The 20,424-nt window shown below is 59.6% G+C and overlaps 1 protein-coding gene across 4 annotated transcripts in view; it reads right to left on the minus strand.

Moving 5' to 3' along the window:
- Window positions 1–435: 435 nt before the first annotated feature.
- CNTFR (ciliary neurotrophic factor receptor) overlaps window positions 436–20,424 on the minus strand; it is a 37,903-nt gene continuing 17,914 nt past the window's right edge. For 3 of the 4 annotated variants that reach the window (XM_065946692.1, XM_065946693.1, XM_065946694.1), the window contains 8 exons: window positions 18,556–18,640; window positions 14,164–14,397; window positions 7,432–7,549; window positions 7,100–7,266; window positions 5,893–6,056; window positions 1,709–1,889; window positions 1,194–1,362; window positions 436–1,096 (listed from right to left, as the gene is read on the minus strand). In XM_065946692.1, the coding sequence (XP_065802764.1) occupies window position 1,096; window positions 1,194–1,362; window positions 1,709–1,889; window positions 5,893–6,056; window positions 7,100–7,266; window positions 7,432–7,549; window positions 14,164–14,397; window positions 18,556–18,640 (1,119 nt within the window). In that variant the 3' untranslated portion in view covers window positions 436–1,095. Of the gene's footprint in view, window positions 1,097–1,193; window positions 1,363–1,708; window positions 1,890–5,892; window positions 6,057–7,099; window positions 7,267–7,431; window positions 7,550–14,163; window positions 14,398–18,555; window positions 18,641–19,880; window positions 19,975–20,424 lie in introns of those variants that run through there. The other variant, XM_065946695.1, reaches the window with a different exon arrangement.

Raw genomic sequence — 20,424 nt, forward strand, 5'->3', positions numbered from 1 at the left:
TTGTGGATGCAGAAGCTCCAAAGACAGCCCTTAACAGGCCACGGCCCTGCCAGGATTTAGCAGCCTGCAGGGCTGACTAGAACCCACTCCAGTATTCTTGCCTGGGGAATCTATGGACAGAGGAGCCTGGTGGGCTACAGTCCATGGGGTCGCAGAGACTTGGGCATGACTGAGCGACTAAATAAGCAAGCAAGCAAGGGCTGTCAGGACATCCCCAGGTGAGACCTGCCTGCTGGCTGGGACCTTTCATTCCCTACAGCTCTGCCTGTGGCCTCCAGGGAGTCCTCCCTCCCCACCAGAAGCAGAAATCCCTGACCCCAGACACTTTCTCCTGGGAGCTGACCTGCCCCTCCCCACTCTTCCGTCCTCCAGGCCTGGAACGGGAGAGGTCCTGGGTTGAGGGCTACCTTCCCAAAGCCGGTCTGTTCCAAGGACTCATGAAATGGTGACGTTTAATGAGAACCTCCCACCCCCACCCCTGTATATACATCTATAAAAAATTCAAATACAGCAAGTTACCATTGAGTCAGACTAGAAGGGACTGACAGGGCATTAAATACTGTGGCGGGGGAGGGGGAGTAGGAAAGGGGGAGGGTCGTACAAAAACAGGGGCAGAGGTGGGGGACTGGAAAGTGTGGGCGCTGGGGGGAAGGGGATGGCTGGGCCCCCCCAGCGTCAGGAGCTTATAATCTGATGGTGGCAACAGAGACCCTGGGAGAGACAGGAGGCGGGGACAGGGGGAGAGACTGGATGTGAGGGACTCCCCTCAGGCCCCCACAAGGGCTCCTGGGAGTCGCTGGCGTTGGAGGGTCCAGCCCCAGGGGGGCAGGACAGGGGGCGAGTGGTGGGGTCTTTGGTGGGCGGGTTAGCTGCGTGGCCCCCTCCCCTGAGGGAGGGAGGTGGGCCGGCATGGGGTGGCGGGGCCAAGGGAGGGACGGCAGGCCCGGGCCTGCCGGGGTCTCTACAAATTGTGTCTGAAGAGAATGCAGAAGGCCCTCCTGCCCGTGTGCAAAATAGAAACCGGGGTCTTCGGGCTCAGCTCCGGCCTCCCGCTCCTCCGCAGGCGCGCTGGCGTGTCCTCACAGGATGCCGGGCTCTGGGGGGTGAACAGGGCGGGAGGGAGGTCATGAGGGAAGCGGCTAGGCCAGGGGTCCCCCAGGTTCCTCTCTGCCGCCCAGCCTCACTCGACTCACCAGATCAGGAGGCGGCTGGCAGTGGCGGCAGCAGCAGCCAGGGCCAGGGTAACCGGGACACTGACGAAGGAGGGCGCTGAGGGCGCCCCGCCGCTGCCCAGCTCGCCGGGGTCACAGATCTTCGTGGTGGGCGGGGGTGCCAGTGAGCTGGTGGTGCTGGTCGTGGTCTCTGGGGAACATGGGGGAAACTCAGGGGAGGGCTGGGGTCCCCCCCACCAGATCTGGGGGTCCACGCGACATTGCTCCTGCCTCCTGTGTCAGAGCAGTAATGCCTCCCCCGTGAGACAGCCCCAGCCTCACCCATCAGGCAGGTTCTGGCTGCTTCCCCCCGGCACACAGATGACCCCTCCATCCAGCGGCCCCTCCTGAGAATGTCCAAACAGCAAGGACGAGGACTAGCCGGGGCTGGACAGACCGAGGGGCATGTGGCAGCCACACAGCGTTCAGAGAGCCCCAGGGCAGACGCGCCAAGTCCCAGGAGGACAGCAGGCGGCGCCAGGCGAGGGGAGGCTCACCGGGGGCCTGGGCCTCAGTGGTCAGGTGTCGCGGCTCCTCCGTCCAGGGCGTGGCGTGGGCAGCCACGCTCCAGTCGCTCCACGTCCCAATCTCGTTGTCCTTGGCCGCCACCTGGATGATGTACTCCTTGCCGGCGTAGGCGTCCGTGATGGTGTGTGCCGTTCCGTCTGACAGCTCCACCTGCAGCCAAACCACCACGGAGTGGGGCGGGGAGGGAGGGACGGTGGGCCCTGCAGGTCAGGAGAGTGAGGCGCCCCCAGGAGACGGGAGAACCCTCTGGGGAGGGGAGCGGGGTGAACACACCCCTGGAGGGCCCGAGGGCATCCCTGGGGGAGGGAGGGGCTACTGAGAACACCTCTACGGTAGAGTAAAGACACCCCAGGGAGGGGACCCCCGCAAAGGGAGCGAAGACAGTCCTGAGGGAGATCTCCACCTGCTGCCACCCGGCTCTCTCACAAGCCTGACCTCGGTCCCAGCTGCAGGCAACTCGAGGTTGGGGTGAGAGAGGGTTAGTGCGGAGCTGCCCTCTTCCTCCCCCATGAAGAAGCTATACACACAGACTTGGAGCAGGGTTGCCCGAGTCTGGATTTCAGCTCCCTCCATCCCCTCCCTCGCTAGGTGATGGCTCAACTTCCACTTGCCTTGCGGTCCTCATCTGTAAAATGGCGTTAACGATCTCCCTCACAGGGTTGTCATGAGGACGCAGTCACAGGGCGAGGGCCAAACGGACTTCAGCCAGCTCTGTCGTTATCACGGGTTCCAACTCGGAGCCCGGTGTTTCCCCAATGCCCAGCACACCCACCAGCCTGGCCCCAGCTGGGTCTCTCCCTCAGGGAGGCCTCCAGCCTGAGGCGGAAAAGGGGTGGGGGGCGGTTCCGGGGGCAGCGGGACAGCAGGACAGCTGCCCTGTTTCCTCCTGGAGGCATCGCCACCCCACCCCCGCCCGGCCAGCCCCATCACGCTGGTCTCCCCCACCCTCCAGGCTGGCCTGCCTGTCCGGCGCCCCTCCCAGGCCCAGGCTGGGCTCTGGTTCATCTCAGCGGCACCCGCCGCCTCATTAAGCCGCCTCGTAAACAGGGGCAGCCGGCAGGGGCGGAGGAGGGGCCGCTTTGGGCCACGTCTGGCTTCAGGGCTTTTTTGGTCCCCATTCCCTGGCCCCAGAAAGCCAGGGTCTGGGCTACCTGACCTGACAGCCTGTGAGTACAAGTGTGTTTGTGTGTGTGTGTGTGTGTGTAGCTGAGTCCAAGTGGGGGGGGGGAGGCTGAGAGCCTGTGAGTACAAGTGTGTGTGTGTGTGTGTGTGTGTGTGTGGAGCTGAGTCCAAGTGGGGGGGAAGGCTGAGAGCCTGTGAGTACAAGTGTGTGTGTGTGTGTGTGTAGCTGGGTCCAGGTAGGGGGGAAGGCTGAGAGCCTGTGAGTACAAGAGTGTGTGTGTGTGTGTGTGTGTAGCTGGGTCCAAGGCCTGGGTCCAGGTAGGGGGGAAGGCTGAGAGCCTGTGAGTACAAGTGTGTGTGTGTGTGTGTGTGTAGCTGGGTCCAGGTAGGGGGGAAGGCTGAGAGCCTGTGAGTACAAGAGTGTGTGTGTGTGTGTGTGTAGCTGGGTCCAAGGCCTGGGTCCAGGTAGGGGGGAAGGCTGAGAGCCTGTGAGTACAAGAGTGTGTGTGTGTGTGTGTGTGTGTGTGTGTGTGTGTGTAGCTGGGTCCAAGTAGGGGGGAAGGCTGAGAGCCTGTGAGTACAAGAGTGTGTGTGTGTGTGTGTGTGTGTGTGTGTGTGTGTGTGTGTAGCTGGGTCCAAGTAGGGGGGAAGGCTGAGAGCCTGTGAGTACAAGAGTGTGTGTGTGTGTGTGTGTGTGTGTGTGTGTGTGTGTGTGTAGCTGGGTCCAAGTAGGGGGGAAGGCTGAGAGCCTGTGAGTACAAGAGTGTGTGTGTGTGTGTGTGTGTAGCTGGGTCCAAGTAGGGGGGAAGGCTGAGAACCTGTGAGTACGTGTGTGTGTCTGTGTGTGTGTGTGTGTGCGTAGCTGCGTCCAAGTGGGGCAGGAAGGCTTCCCAACACCTCCAGCATCCGTGGGCCTCAGGCAGGAGGTGTGGGTAGAGCCAGAGTCAGTGTGGAAGACATTTTGGACTCAGACCTGGGCTCAGTGAGTCCTACTCTAGCCCTAGAAGATGGGCGGGGCTCAGAGTCCCTCCCCTCCTGGAGCTGGAGCCCAGTTCCACCTCTGGTCCCCTCCGGCTCTGCAAAGACTCCCTCTGCTAAGTAGACCCAGCTCATGCAGCTCTTTCTCCCCCTTGCCAGGATTCCACCCTCAGGCCCCCTGCTTTGATTCTGTCCCCCAGATCTATCCCCAAAGGGAGAGAACCATGGGAAGCAGTTCAAATGACCACCTAATTGGCGGCCGAGGGTGGGCAACGCACCATGCCTCTAGTGTTGTGGCCTAGAAGCCCATGGCTCTCCAGGAAGCCACGTCTCCTAGGCCTGGGCCCTTCTAGTCAGGTTGTCACTGATCCCTTATTCCACCCCCTTCAGAGAATGGCCCCACAAGTGGCAGGAATTCCCGAGTTGCTGGCATCTGCCTTGCCTAGGAGGCCTCCCTCCAGCCTGTGGCTGCATGCCCTCCGGCCTTCCTGCTGAGTGAGGCCCAGGGCCGAAAGATGCAGGAAACCGGTGCTGTGACCCAGTGCTGGCCTCCCCTGGTCCATTTTGAGAGCCCCTGCCAGACCTCAGGGTACCCATTCTTGTGCAATTCCTGGCCTGTATCTCTCACTTCCTTCTGAAAAGCCAAGTGATGCTTTTCTCTGCTCGCCCCGCCCCATCATACACCTGCCTCTCCCCAAGACGAAGGGCTGGGGACAGTCAATGCTGTTCACAGCAAAACCCAAATTCAAAAGAACCACACATCTAGCCAACCACCATGCCGACGTGACATGGAGCAGGGCTAACGTGGGCCATAGGCCATGCGTGTCCTTGCCACGGAACCCACATCCTCTGCTCTGCCTGTGTCAGCGTGGGGGTCAGTTCTGCCCACGGTGCAGGCCAGTGCATGGCCTTGGCATGTTAGTCACACGCATGGTGGGAGCATGGTCCCTGCTGGGGACCACGTGTGTGTGCATGTTCCCGTGTGTGTGTGGTGGGCAGTGCGCCAGGTCCACGGCAAGGCGTGTGCGCCGCGACGCGCAGGGCTGCTGCCTGTAGCTCGTTAGCAGGGGAGGGGGGCTTGTGAAACTAGACCCTGGTTATTAGCAATGCATTAGTCGCGGGCAGCTGGCCAGGCGGGAGGGACTCCGGACTCTGTCAGGGAACATATGAGCATATAAGCAGCCTTGTGGGGGCCAGGCCTGCAACCAGGACAGGCGCCCTGGAATTGAATTACGTACTTTAAAGGCCAGCTGGGAGGGGGGCATGAGGAGATGGGGCTGGAACCAGGTAGATGTGGTGGGGGTACAGGGTGACCCTGAGTGCCAACCTGGGTTGCCCTGGGGAGCATCCTCCCAGCCCCAGTCCTTGCCTTCAGATCTCCAGCCCTCGGACAGCACCCATAACCCCGGGCTCTCAAGGAGAGAGAAACTCCAGTCTGCCCCAAACCCTTGGCAGATCCCCAGAGCTCTCTCTCGTAGCTTGATCAGCATCCCAGACAACAGCCTGACCCCGTGCTGCCCCTGTCCACTGCTTGCTTCCTGGCCCAGATCACCTTCTGACCCATAACTTTAAGCTGACACCTAAGCTAGGCTTGACTTTGGAGCCATGACACTAGTCATGGCCTGAACTCACACCTTGGGTTGGGCTTGACCCTATTGCTTGATTCTGACCCCTAGAGCCCATCTGTGAGAACAGGGACTATCCTGTGCCTTGGATCCAGGCCCAGAGCCTGGTCCAGAGTATAAGAGAGAGATGTCTGATCAGGGCTGAAGCCAGAGACAAGAAAAGGGGAACACTGCCACCATCTGCCCCCAGCATCTCTCTCCACTATCCCGGGGAGTCACATAGACAGATGTGTTTGACTGTCCTAATGGGGGTCAATCAGGATGCCCCCCTTCAGCTCATCCATCCTTCCAGGCCCACCCTCCACCCCAGAAAGCCTCTCTGACTGCTCTCAGGCTTCCCACTAGACCAGCCAGCAGCAAGGCCTCCCAGGCAGTGTGGCTCTGATTCCGGCTCTCAGGATCCGGGCAGGGCAGGGCAGGGTACTCACATGCTGCCACTGGTCCAGGATGAGGGGTCGATAGCGCAGGAAGAACTTGAGAGGAAAGGACTCAGGGTCGGGCCAGGTCGACGGGGTCTGCCACGTCACTTCGAGCCGGCGGGGGTTGCTGGGCACCGGCCGGGCTACCACGTTTTCCGGAGGGTCAGGCTTCACTGTTTAGGAAACACAGCTTTGGTACCACACTGATCTCTTGGAACAACCCCAGCCACCATGACAACCAGCGCACGTCGATAATCATTGGTCTCCTCTGTTGTCAGCTTTGGCAACTACTGTTAACAACCATCTCATTCCTTCCACCTTTCACATCCCTGTCATCACCAATGACTGTCCCCACAGTCATTGTCACCAGCTCATGATATCAACATCATAAATTTCATCCCAACCCCATCCTCATGATGACCAGCATCCCAATCACTAAGCCTGTGTCATGCTCTATCATGACCCTCATCATCACCTGGATCATCCACTCCGTATCAGCATCATATACTCCCCCCAAGCCTGGCTTTCCACCTCAACTTTTCCATTTCCCAACTGAGACACGGCCTCCCTTGGAAGAGTCTGGGCTTGAAGCTGCTTTGTCGGTCAAGGTTAAAAGACAGTTCACAGGTGTTGCAGATCTGTGTTGGAAGTGGGCTGAGGACCTGATGGAAGCAGCTAAGGGCCGAGGTCATGTAGAGTCTGGCCGAGGACCCAGTCGTGGCAGGGGTGTGGGCGGAGGCAGAGGGTCTGGCTGGGATGGGACGGGGCAGGCAGGGGGTCTGGCTGGGATGGGGGTTGGGAGGAGGGCGGTCTCTGTCCCAGTCCTGTCTCCTGTTCTGACACCTCATTCATCACAGGCCGTAAGGAAGCCATTAGCGTGGTTGTGGGGGGGTGGACTGGAGGCTGCAGCTGCACACGGGTCTGGCCGGGCCTGCCCCCCTCCCCCTCCTGCATGCTCTGGGAGCCAGAGAGACGAGGGGAAGAGCTGCTGGAGAGGCCTCTCGGCCCCGGCAGGTAAAGGGCATCCACTCAAATGTTCACAGGCGTGTACATGCCATGCGTGGATGTACATGCTACACATTCCACACACACCTGGGCAGACACACGTGAACATCCCCACGCACGCTGATACACACCTCTGGCAAACATCCGCTTACACACTCCCATTGCAGGATGCAGCAGGGAGCCCCCCCGCCTCCCCGCAATCCCCACGCACCGATGGTGAACTCATCGAAGGTGATGGCTGTGGCATTGTGGCCCAGGGCATTGCTGACACTTATCGAGACCTTGTACTTGACGGTGGAGAACAGGTGCATGTAGCGGATGTGGCAGCGGTTCTTGACGGCCGGGTCCTTCTCACAGACCATCACTTTGGAGCCGTGCCTGGGGAGGGGTGAAGCCCAGGCACCATCACCAACCTCAAGGATCGGGCAGGGTGGAGGCTGGGGGAAGGCCAAGCCCAAGGCTGGGCTATAGGGTGTGGATGGAGGGCATGAGGGGGTCCGGGAGAGGTCATGGTTGGACCGGGTCCTGGGTGTGTCTACTCACAGCACGGTCACATTGAAGGTGTTGGGGATGTAGGTGGGAGTGGGCAGATGCCAGGTGCAGTAGAAGCCCTTGGGATAAGTGTTGGAGCGGCAGCTGAGCACGGGCTCCCGCGGCGGCACTGGGGGGGAGGGGGCGAGGACAGCACGGTCAGGGTGTTCCTGAACCCCCAGTCCCTGGTGCGAGTGTGGGGACAGGTGGGCCCCAAACCCCCAGCTCTCCCTCTTCAACCCAACGGCAATGCCAGAGGTGGGGGTGGGGAGTGCTGTCAGCGAGGGTCTGAGGCTTCCCAGGCCACAGAGAGCCAGATGTTTAATTAAAGAAAAACAAGGGCTGAATGGAGAGGGAGCCCCCCCTCCACCTGCTCAATGGAGGCGGGAACCATGGGGAGCGGGGGGCTGCGGGCCTCAGCTCATCAATCACGGGACAGAGGTGATGTCTGGGGGAACTGGCCCCAGCCCCACGTCTCCTGCCACCTTGCGTCCATCTCCAGAGGGAGACTGCAGCAGAGGTCAAGGGTGGGGGGCTCCACCGGGTCCTCTGGTTGCTGGGGTGAGCAGGGTGCACTCCCGGCTGAAGACACATTCCAGGCTCCCCCTCAGGAGAGAACGAGGAACATAAGACTCTACACAAACGACAGCACTGTTCACGTGCATGCATGTGTTACATGTGTGTGTGTGACGTGAGTGAGTGACGTGTGATGGAATGTGGGAATGTATGTAGGAGGGTCCGTATATGCAGCTCACACCACATGCCTACATGTGTGACTGCGGGTGTGTGTGTGTTGTTCCCTTGGCGTGTACTCACCCCAGCCCCAGTCCCCAGCCTCTCCATCCGACCCTTTAAGAAGCCCTTTATAGAGTCAGCAGCTGCCTTATTCTGGAGAACGCAGAGGGCCAGAGAGGGCTGGGGACATGCCTGGGGTCACACAGCAAGCCGGAGCCAGCGCCAAGCACCAGGATGGGAATACCCACCGACATGACCACACCTACATACTTGGGAAGTCCTCCCTGCGTTCTAACCACTCTTTTTGCTGCTGTGAGCACTCAGCCCAGCTGTCCCACCCTCGGGTGTTGGGTAAGGCGTGAGGACAGCCGGCTCAGGTTCCTGGAAGGAGGCAGTTTCTGTGATCTGACCCAGGCAAGGAATGTCCGTCCACAGCTCCGGGGACACTGACACCTCCCTTCTGTGCCCTCCCACCCCGCCCCCTGCCTGACAGGTGGACAGGAAGCGGGAGGGGGCAGCTCCATAAGCCAGGGATGGTGAAGGGGAGGGCATGTCTACGCCTGCTGAGTGGCGGTGGTGATACACAGGGAACCGTGGGCTCTCATCCAGGGTGCACGTGATTGTGAGTGACTCTGTGTGATTTCACGTTCATGCCCAGTATGTGTGAGGTATGTATGTGCTCAGACCCCCAGGGAGCGATCCAGCTCTGCAGCAGGAGTGATGAGGGCGTCAGACAGGCGTGACGGGAGCTCAGGAGTGATGAGGGGGCCAGAGGGGCATGAGGAGAGCTCAGGAGTGATAAGGGGGCCAAAGGGGCATGAGGGGAGCTCAGGAGTGATGAGGGGGTCAGAGGAGCAATTAGAGGAGCTCAGGAGTGATGAGGGGGCCAGAGGGGCACGAGGGGAGCTCGTGTGTAGCAGGCAGAGTGGGTGACGGTGTGGGCTGAGATGTCTCCAGCCCCAGGCCTGCAGGGAGAGTTGGGGGCCAGCGGAGCCTGCACAACGGGCAACCTGCCTGCTGCCCGCTGCGGTCTGCCTCCCCGGGAAGCCTTCCTGGCCCCGAGTTCATCTTGTGTCTGTCCTGTGTTCATCCTGTGTGCCTCACATATCCCTTGCCTATCTGCCCAGGGGCACAGAGGCATGGGGGTGGGGTGGGGGGCGGCCAAGGACACAGGAAGTGCCTTGTGGGGGCCTGTGGGCCAGGCCAGAGCTGGCAGCCACCCCAGGAGGAAAGGACATTCCGAGGTCGGCTGAGAAGCCTCCACTCCCCCCCGCACCCCGCCCCACCCTCCCTTAGCCCAGGCTTCAAAGGAGAGGGCACTGGGGGGGTGAGGACAGAAGCCTGCAGAGTCAGCTCCCTGCCACCTGGGACTCTAGAGGGCAGAGCAGGGACCCACTCGCCTCTCCATTGACCATCCTCCCCCCTCAGACGAGCCTCCCCTCAAACCTCTGCCGAAAACCAGTTCCCCTCTCTGACTGGGCAGGTCATGGGGGGCGGCGGGGGGCGGGCAGGGCTTTGTCTGTCATCCGGCTACTCCTGCCTGGCCCTGGGCCCTGAGTAGGCAAGGGCTTGGGTTTCCTGACAGGGACCAGGTTTCTCAGAGGGAAAAGGAGGAAAGAAAAACAAAGAGAAGGAGGAAAAGGAGTGACTCGCTGCAGCTGGAGCCCAGCTGAGGGACGGGGTGGGCGGAGGTGGGGGCGCTGCGAGAGACCAAGTGTGAGGCTGTGGGACAGTGTGCAGCGGCGAGGCCCGCGGCGAGCGCGCTGCACGTCAGGGGGGAAGCTGTTTGTGAGCGACTGCAGTCCTGAGGCGGCGTGTGGGACTCCGACGGGCTTCCTGCGCGTGACTGCGAGTCCGGGCCGTTGTGTCACTGCCATCGGACGTGTGCGTGGCCGGCTGACTGCGTGTGTGTGGGACTCGGGGTGAGGCTGTGCGATGTGGGGACTGTTCACTTGTCTGAGGCCGTGGGGCCGTGGTCCTCTGTACAGAGGCCTGTAAACGCGCGGCTGCGTGTGAGACAGTGATGGCAAGGCCACGGCCCTGCGGCCCTGGGTGTCAGGCAGACCTTCGGCGGGGAGGTGTTTTTCAAACCGTGGGTGTGGGAAGGTGCCCCGTGTGTTCACACGTATGAGCAGAACGCCGTGTGAGGGCATGTGTGTGGGCCAAAGCCCGTGCGCATGCGTGTCACGTTATCACAAACACGCATGCTCCGGGGTGCCCGGGCTTCCCGAGTCGCCCCCGTGGGGGCTCCTGAGATGCCCGAATGACAGCGTTGGCCTGCAGCGGGGGATCCGAGAGCCCCACGCGGGGCCGTGTGCGCGTGTGCATGCGTGCGTGTACCCTCGCTGGCCCAGGGTTTGTTTGTTTTCCTCCTAATTGGCTTGTTTTTCCATGTCCAGCCCACCAAACCGCATGTTTTTCCTCTCATCTCGCCAGCCCGCCTGGGCTGGAGCCCCCGGCACGCATGAGGCCTGCCCGCCGGCTCAGAGAGGAGGAGGGGCAGGCTGCCCACGCCCCTGGCCAGGCCAGATCAGGCCAGGCAGGGCGGGGTGACCCTTCCAGCTCCAGCCCTCCCAGGCCGCACCCACACTACTCCTCCTCCTCTTGCCTGGGCATTCAGGGCCCGTGGCCTGTCCTAACCTTATCTCGTGACATCCCTTCTGGACTCCCAAATGCCCACCTTCCACCCATCTTTTCTCTCCCCAACTTCAACCATGGGCTGCTCTTTCCTTCCCAGCGAACAGAGCCGAGGAGGAAGCAATGCTGAACCAGGGGGACTGGAGTTCCTGTCCTGACCAATCAAATAGGAATACTTTAAAACTGGACAAGGAACTGTCTATTTGAAATTAGTCAACCTCTGATTTATTTCAGCTTAAAATCAGAATGACATGGAATTAGCAGTGTCTAGGGAAACAAAAGGATGCTACTAAAAGGAACCTTGTGATCCTGTTTCCTAATGGGTGTGCGGGGGTGTCCTTTCATCACCCTGGGTAGGGGCCTCTTTAGAAGGGGGTGTGATCATCTGCCTGAGGGAAGAAGGGTGGGTAAAGAGGAAGCAGTTCAGGCATCAGCCTGGTTAAGGGAACTTACAACAGAATATTTTTATGATCAGGTTCCCTTGGAAATAGAGACACGAAAATCTTACATGTTTAAGATAAATATTAAATAATTTTTAGTCTGAATGGCCCACAAATCAGGGGTGACTCTGTCCTGTTCTCTGAGCGCTGGCGAGAAGGATAATTTGATATTGAATGTTGCCAAACCCAGTCTCTTGTTACTAATATAAAGTGACTGAAACAATCATGATTAATGTCTCCTGTTCCTCTGACCAACCCTAGAAGGAAACAAGGCAATGTGAGATAAGTACCTGTTACTAATGCTACAGCCAATTCATGGCCAGCACCCCTTTGACAGGCAGGGCCTGAAGGGTGGTCAGCGCGATATATAAAAAGGCTGGGCTCTGGTCACAGAGAGCAGCTGTGGGCATGGCCTGTGGGCATGGCTACTGGCATGACTTCAAGACCCAATCTCCCTTCAGTGACCTCTCAAAGAAAATCAAGTCATTGGGAATGAGGGCCGGAGTCACCCAGGCCTGGCCATCACAGGCAGCTCTGTCCATCAGAAGACTTCTGGGGCTCAAGATAAGACAAGGGTGTGGGTGACTGGTGCCAAGTTGGCCTCATCCTCCTTGCATGCCGCTCAGCTTGTGGCCTCTTTCCCCATGTGAGGGCCCGGGGCTAGGCTGCCTGGTCCGCTTCTAGCGCACCCTGTGGTGGGCCAGGGAAGCCTCCAGTGGGCAGGCGTCACTCCACCCTGGGCTTGCAACTAAGACGTTTCGTTATGACTGCCATCTCTCCAGTTTAAACACGTAAAAAGGCTTTTCTCTGGGGAAAGGAACATCCCTACCAAAACATACTTTCCCCTCTCCTCTGGCCCCACTGATGGGTCAGTGTTTTTGTGGAGGACGCGAAGCAACCCTTCAGCCTAACCTTTCCCACAGTTGTCCACACCTGTCGCCTGACAATGGTGCAAGGACCCACTCCCAGGCCCCTCAAGCATCTCTTCCCCTCAGCAGCTCAGAGGGAGTAAAGAAAGCAGCTCCAAGGGAGTAAATAGAGTGGGGTGTATCGCCCAAATGGGATGAGGCCAGAGAAGCCTGAATCCTTGGCTCAAGAAGAAAAGAAATGAAACTATGTTCAGAGTATTTATTCTGTCAGGTGATGCCTCCGGCTGAGCACCAAGGACCTGCCCAGCTGACCCTCAGCAACACTGATAACCTCCTCCTCCCAAGCCTCCTAACACCTCTTCTAAATTGCACTCACCTGCTCCCCCTTCTCCCTTCCTGCCTGGCTCCTTCTGATCTCTCATCTCTTTTTGTGGCTCATTTCCTTAGATCAACCCCTTTTACAGCGATGGTCTTCAGGGCTCGGTCCTGGGTCCTCTTCTCTCATCCCACAGTCTCACCCTTGACCATCTCATCCTCTCCCAAAGAATTAATGCTGACAACCTGCCCCCTCCCCCTCAACTCCCATCTCCAGCACAGGCCTCTCCCTGAGTCCCAGAACCTCAGATCCACTGGCTACCAGCCATCGATTCCTGGTTGTCCCCCAGGGACCAAAACCCAACATCTATAGCAGATGGTGCCGCAGATCCCTCACCCGTACCCGCTGACCGCCTCTGCAGTTATTTGCCTAAGAGCTTTCTTTGGCCACCAAAACCTGCTTTGCCTGCCGGGGCATCAGGCCAAAAGTGCTGGGGAATGAAAGCCTCCCTGCCCTCACTCCTGAGTGTGTAAGCATCCGGGCTCCCTCAGCCCTCAGGCAGGAGAACTCCAGGGACCTGCTCTGCCTTCTCAGCTCCCAGAGGTCCCCCAGCGGGGTGGGCTCCAGCTGCCCAGAAGCAATGGCTAGGTAACTCCCTCTTTATTGGCTAACTTCACTTCTTTTTCTATATCGTTCTCCCATACCCTGATGATGTTTCTGTCACCTGCCAAATAAACTACTTGCCTGTGAACTATCATCTTGGGTTCTGATTCCAGGGAAAGCCAAACTGAGACACGGCACGAAAAGCACACACTGTCTCCTCCTCCAGCTGACCCCTGCTCCTTGTCTCTGCTGCAGCGATTGGTCCCACCAGCTGTCTTGACTCTTCCCACTGTCCACTCTCCCACTCTCCCTACCTCTGATCCATCAGCGACTCCTGGAGGCGAAATCACTCTTCTCAGCTTCTCAACCCCATGTTCCAGTCCCAGGTCCTCCTCCACTCTCTTGCATCCCAGCAACAGCCTCCTTCCTGCCCCTGGCTTTGCCCACCCACCTGCCAGCCCTGCAGCACAGTGAGAAAGAGCTTTCAACAACATGACCCTGATCATGTCCCTCCCCTCCTTCAGCTCCCTTCTGCCATTTACAGCAACCCAAGTGGCCTTCCCAGGCCCTTTCAGCCTCCGAGGACCATGATCACACTCAGCTCTCGGCCAGAAAGGACTTTTTCAATGTCTCTTCCAAATTCCCCAAGTCTCCACATGCCTCCCACTCCAGGAAGCCTTCCTTCTTCCCCGGGGCCTTCTAGACTGCCCACACTTCTCCCAGCATCACCAGATATCCCATTTTCTCCCCCAAGGCCCTCGCAGCCAGCCACTGGGAGAGCATGCACTGGAATGAGACCAACCCAGCACGGAGCTGTGACCTAGGATTCCTCCCACCAGGCCCCATGTGGGCCGTGCCCTGCCAGCTCTCCTGAGCCCATCTTGTCATAGGGGACAGGATTTCTGGATCTCAAAGACCTCCAGTGGAGGGTGAATACCAGTGCAAAATGCCAGGGGTCTGGACTCAGGGGGCGACACTGGGCTCAGAGGTCAGAACAGCAGGCTTGGACAAGATCAGAGGACAGGGGTCAGGACCTCCACCACCACCAGGAAGGGGGTGTAATCTGGGCCAAGGGTCTGGGCCTCACGGACTCCCCCACTGAGTGAAGTGGGGGGTCAAACGAGGGGTTGAGAGTCACACTTACAGCCCACATGGAGGAGGATCTGGTGGTGCAGGTGCCAGGAGTCGCGGTGGAAGCAGGCGTAGAGGCCGCTGTGGCCCAGCTCCAGGCTCCGGAGCACGAGCTGGGAGCCGTTGAGCAGGTCGGGGGCCAGGTCTGTGCCGTTCACCCGCCACGTCACCGCTGCATCCCAGCTGGCGGTGCCGCACGGCAGAGTCACGTCCGAGCCCAGGCGCTCGTACTGCACGTGGGGCGTCTCTGTGGGGGGGGTGGGGAGGGCACGAGGCAAAAGTCACAGGTCACAGCCCTGCCCGGCACTCCCAGATGACAGCCTGTGCGCGTGCTCAAGCGAGAGCAGGCACCCTGAGGCTCAGCGTGCGAGTATCTCGGGGAGACAAGGGATCTGCAAAATTCCTTCATCGCGTGCAAGGGCACAAGTATGCGAGTGTCTCCAAACTTGGACGTGTGCGTGCGTGTCCGGGGACTGTGTGTGTGACTGGGCAAGCCTGTGTGCATGTATGAGAGAGAGAGAGTGTGTGTAGAGTGCTGGGACAGAAGACCTAGGTCACCTCCAGTCACCAGGCCCTTTTGAAAGTTTTCCTGACCCCCATAACCCCAGCCTCCTGCCACCATCAGGCCCAGTCCCAGCTAGCCAGGCAAGCTGAGCCAAGGGGCCCCCTCCTGAACTCCTTCCTCTGTCTCTTCCCTTCTCTTCATCCTCCCCATCTTGGTCTTTGTGTCCTGCCTTTCTCCCTCTCCCCGACAGCTCTGAACCCCCGACAAGGCCCTGTCCCCCAGCCATCCAGGGCAGCAGCAGGAGGAAGAGTGGGCACAGGAGCCCAAGGGAGATCCTGGCAGCTGTCAACGTGATGGTGAGGCAGGAACTGCATGGGGTGCGGGTGGGACTCCTGCCCCCAGGAGGGGCCTGTCAGAGCCCAAAGCAAAACCCAGCCCTGGCCTCAGCCGCCCAGGCATGATGGACAGAGCCCAGGAGACTGGAGTGGAAGGGCAGAGGGGGCAACTGTCGCGAGGAGAGTGAGGTGAGGGGGGCCGTGGGACAGAGGAAGGCCTGGACACCGACCTCCAGACACAGCCGAGCAGCAGGGCACGCGGAGACACGGGCCTGCTCTCCTCGTCCCGCCCCCCAGCCTGGAAGGATAGATGCTTCCCCAGACCTGCAGTTCTGTGCAGCGAGGGTGGGAGGGGCAGAGTGAGGGGGGCGGGGGGGTGGTGCTGCGGGATCCCTCGTTAACACTCCCTTGGTCTCCCCTCTAGAGAGCCACCCCGCTGAGTTGGGGGATTTTCAGAGGCAATTCCTGTTAACGAGCCAATTAAGTTGGGCCAGTGGCCTCTTAATTAGACTTGTTAACACCACTGGGGCCGCAGGAGGTAGGGATCCCCCTATGCTGCCAGCGGCCCCCTTCCCTTCCCTCACACACCCCTCCCCAGTCCTGCTTTTCTCTGGGCTGGAACATCTGTCCCCAGTTGCTGCCTCTGTGGCCCTCCCCAGGCCAGGATCCCTGTGTGTCTGCAGGGCCTTATCCTGCCCCTCTCTGAGCCTCTCTGTCCCTGTCAAAGGAGAGGAAAGCAGGAAACCCCGCCAGCCCTGACCACTCGTCCGTGGGGCCTGGGACCAGCCGAACAGAGGATGAACGGGCGGAAGGGCGGCGGCTGGGGGGGACCTTGGAGGCCGCAGCTGTGAGGCTAGAGCAGAGATTGACTGGGGGCCTCCCTCTGACCAGAGGCCCAGGGTTCAGGGCTCAAGCCATAGAGCCCCCCCTAGTCCACCAGCCCTAGCCTCCGAGCCCCCCTCCAGCCTCCCTTCCAAAAACCTGGAGCTTCCAGGAAGCAGGCCAAGCCCCTCTCTCTGCACACACCACCCCCACCCCCCCCCCAGCAGAGATTCTGCATCCAGCTGCCTGAGGAGGAGGCTGAAAACTGACCGTCGGGGGGTCAGGAAGAGTGGGGGGAGAGGGGCGTGGTCATTACGGTCCCAAGGGCCCCCCACCAACAGAGGCTCAGCACTCACGTGGCCCCAGTTCAGCTCACTACTCTTGGGGCAGGCAGGAACAGCCACGAGAGAAGGACACCCGCCCAACGGCACAACCAGTGTGATGGCAGTGGGGTAACACACAGCGGGGGAACCCCCCCCCCACGGAAATGGAAACACAGTCTGACAACAATGACAAGCCAACCATGGAAGGGCAGGGCAGGAGTGAGAACATAACGATGCAATGACAGATGATGACTACAGGCCACAGTGCAGAGGCAGGGGAAAACATGTGGTGACCATCACGGCCATCGCGGCGTCACAACCGCTACAACGACACAACAACAGCAACACGCACGGCCACGCCACAGCTCCAACGATGGCCGTGATTCATCCTTTGTCTCTGGACAGCTCCCCCCCGCCCCCCGCCCCATGGGCGCCCCTACTGATGTGCTGTCCATTTCAGAAATTAAATCAAGCCGCAGGGGGAGGATGGGGTTCTTGGCCCTGACGCAGTGACAAATGCTCCGAAGGAATCAGCTGTGAAAAGGTTGTTAGAAGCCAGGATAAGAGACAGAGACAGGATGAGGTCATGGACACAGGGAACGCACAGGGACAGAGCCGACGGCTCCCTCACACCTGTGCACACACGCTCACATGGGGACCACATGCCGGAAACGGTCCCCCCCAGGGCGTCCTAAGCAACTTCACATCGCCACACACATAGGATGAGGACCGTCACCATAAGAAGAACACGCACACACAGGACAACCATCCACAGGTCAAGGCCACACTGGGACACTGTCCCATGGCAGGGATGTGACGGTGACATATATGTAGGGGAAGGGAAGTGTCAGCGAGAGGCGCAGTTACACACGGACACATGGTCTCACACACAGGGACAGAAACACACAGCAGACACAAAGAGATCACGCATGGCGGAAGGTCTCAGCCACAAGGACACAACCGCTCCCAGGACACAGGGCACAGCCCACGAGGATGTGACTGCACAGAGAAATGCACTCAGACAGGCACACAGTCTCACCCACACAAGAACACAGTCTGGTGCACAAGGACAGTCTCACGCCCAAAGATGCAGCCTACGTCTCCGCACGGGGCTGGGGCCAGGCCACTGGGAGAGGCCACCGGCGGGCCTGGGCTGGTCGAGTCAGTACACGAGCCCCTGGCATGCCGACTGCAGGTGGGGCTCGATGGGCTGGCCTGGTGATCCCTTTAGTCCCTACCCACTGGGGAGCAGCCCCAGGGTACGCCAGGATCTCTCTGGGCCTCAGCATTGGGTTCATAAGGAAGAGGCCTCAGGAGCCTTGACCTACTGAACTCTTTGAACCCACAGCCTTGAGGGTCATGGAGCTCAGTCATCAGGGCCTGCTATGTGCCTGGGCCCCACCTTCGCTGCTTCCACCTGGGCCAGCTGAGGTGGGGGGGGGCAGGACACAACCAAGCGGGGAGCTCCCTACACTTGGAACCTCATTCGAGGAGTTTTGAGGTCAGAACTTGGACTCATGTGGCCATCTTAAGTGCTGCCTCAAATGCAGACGGGCTAGGGGTCACGTGGTCACCCTTCCCAGCACGGGTGCAGCTCCATGCCCCATCTCTGCTCTCTGCGTGTCTGTGTCCCTGTGAGGAGGACGCAGCTTGCACTGGATGAGTGGTCGGGGAGGAGGCAATCAATGGCCCCGCCTGGGCACCCCCCACCCCTCCAGCCATCCCAGCTCACTGGTGGGTCAGCCTTCTCCCACTTGTCGTCCTGCCCATCCCCTCAGCGTGTTCTGGGGCTACCATCCCTGTCCCCGTGTTCCTTCCAGGATAAGCGAGGGGCATTCTTACCCACTGTCTCTCCCAATGCCTCCCACTGCACCCCCCATAAACCCGAAGGGACCCCACTTCACCAGATACTGTACGGGGCCCTGCTCCTAGCTGCCCGCAATGCTAGTTCCTCAGTTGTGTCCAACTCTGTGACCCCGTGAACTGTAGCCCACCAGGCTCCTCTCGTCCATGGAATTCTCCAGGTAAGAATACCGGAATGGGTTTCCATGCCTTTCTCCAGGGGCTCTTCCTGACCCAGGGATTGAACCCAGGTCTCCTGCATGGAAGGCAGATTCTTTACCATCTAAGCCACCCGTACCCTGTATTCACACTAGGCGGAAGAGGATCGGACAATCTTCAGCCAGAGATGCTGCCAGCATGAAACCACCCAGCAGTGACTGGGGGGCTGTGCTTACGGGACAATGTCAGGGGGTCGCCCCATGTATCAGAGTCACATGACTCATGTTCATGTGTGACAATGCCGGCACACGGCAGTATGTGGCTCTTGGGTGGGTGCGTGCAGTTACGCCAGAGAGAGTGATCCTCTGGGAGGGAGTCAGCAGGGAGCACCCCTCGCCCCCCACCCGCCTGACACTCACCCTGCGGACTGTGTCTCTGGGCGTAGACCACAGCAGCAGCGGCAGCGAGCACGGCACAGCAGGCCCACGGGACCGGAGCAGCCATCTGTCGGGGAAAAAGTGGGCGGCGGGGAAAGGGGCGGCATCAGCCCAGGTAGCAGCCGCCTGGGGAGGCCCCCCCGCCACCCCATTCTCAGGGAAGACTGGGAGATCCCAGCCCTAGGGCCAGGGCACCTTGACCCCAAGCGCCCTTCTTAATGGAGCTCAGGACCCTCTTCAAGCAACAGAAAATAACCTTATTGGCATCTGTATGCAAAGGTTTGCTGAGATGGTAGAAGGCAACCTACAGTGGTTTGTTGTTCGATAAGGAGGCTGGCTGCAGGATGTAGTCAACCGCAGATGAGTTATAAAACACTGGTAATGCTAGGGCCATTTTTCTAGAAAAAAAATAACTTTACTGGTGAGGTTAGCTAATTAGCTATAAACACTGCAAACTGAAAGGGTAATGCTTTAACTTGACTGGACGTCTACACATCTCCAAACTGCCTTGAACGGAAGGCCCCTGACATGCTCCTGGGGAGAGAGCCCCTTGGATCTGCCCTACCACGTTACCCCTACCTGCCCGCCCCCGATCCCTAGGTGAGCTTTGCCTGGCGGGGCTCTGGGAAGTTCAGAGCAGCAGGGTATCAGGGCAGTGGGACATCGTGAGCAGGTCAGATGTGGTTTCTGCTTTAGTGAACACTAGTGATCATGAGAAGGATGAAGGATTTTCAGATATACATCCCAGTCAGGGACCCCAGCCTATCACCCTTCAGCCCAGAAGCCTGAGAGCCCCAGTCCAGCAGATGTACGTCAGGGTCTGCACACTCTCACGTGTGTACACACAGCATGGTCAGGACGTGTTTCCAGAAGCCAGGATGGATCCAGTGGCCCCTCAATGTATTGTCCTGCTTCTAGGATGGGTCCAGCTGCCCTCACACTGCTCCACCCCAGCACACACCTATACCTAAGGAGAGGGAAACAACTATTTCCTGCCCAAGAGGTTCCAAATCTCGCTCGCTCCAGTCTTGAAGAGAGACACAGTTCTGTCAACAAGACAGAAGCAGAGATCCAGAGACAGACCACTCCCAGACACTCAACCAGGGCCACCACCAGAGGTACAGTCAGACACACAGCAGAGACTCGGCCCCCAACCAGAGACAGAGCCCCAAAGAAAGAGCCTACACCCAGGCTGGAGACTGTGTGGGCACAAGCCAGAGAAACAGGTAGGTCAACCAGATAACCAGCCAGAGACATGGCCAGAGAACAGCCAACACACAGTCAAGGACCCGGCAGAAACACCGTACCAGACTCAGCCAGATGCAGGCAGCTATATCAGAGAAGCCATCAGCGACGCAGGCCCGGGACAGTGTCAGAAACCCTGCCAGAGAAACTGCCTGACACACAGGCAGAGAAATACCAGAGAAACTGATAGACGCAAACAGGCGTACACCCAGAAAAACAGCCGGAGAGAGGGCCAGAGACGCGGCCAGATGCTCAGTCAGGAAGTATCCACGGCACTCAGAACCCTGCCAGGGACACTCAGACACACAGTCGTACACACTGCCAGAGACACCGTCAGAAACGCTGCCAGAGAAACAGCCAGAGACGCTGCAGAGAGGGCTAGAGCAGGGGAGACGAGTGTGGGTGTCAGCCTGGAGCCGAGTGGGGGTGGGGGAGTGGGGAGAACCTGACTTCTGGGGGCTCCTTCGCGGGAAGGGCTCCTGCCTGCCCACGGCTGCACTCGCCCCTCCCCAGGCCAGCCGTGCCCTCTGCACCTCCTCCAGCGGCGGCCGCTGGAGCCCCGGCTGCCCCTCCCGGGCACCGCTCGCCTCTCTAGGCCCCGACCGG

The sequence above is a fragment of the Muntiacus reevesi genome, chromosome 10 (assembly GCF_963930625.1).
Source record: "Muntiacus reevesi chromosome 10, mMunRee1.1, whole genome shotgun sequence".
NCBI classification, from domain to species: domain Eukaryota; kingdom Metazoa; phylum Chordata; class Mammalia; order Artiodactyla; family Cervidae; genus Muntiacus; species Muntiacus reevesi.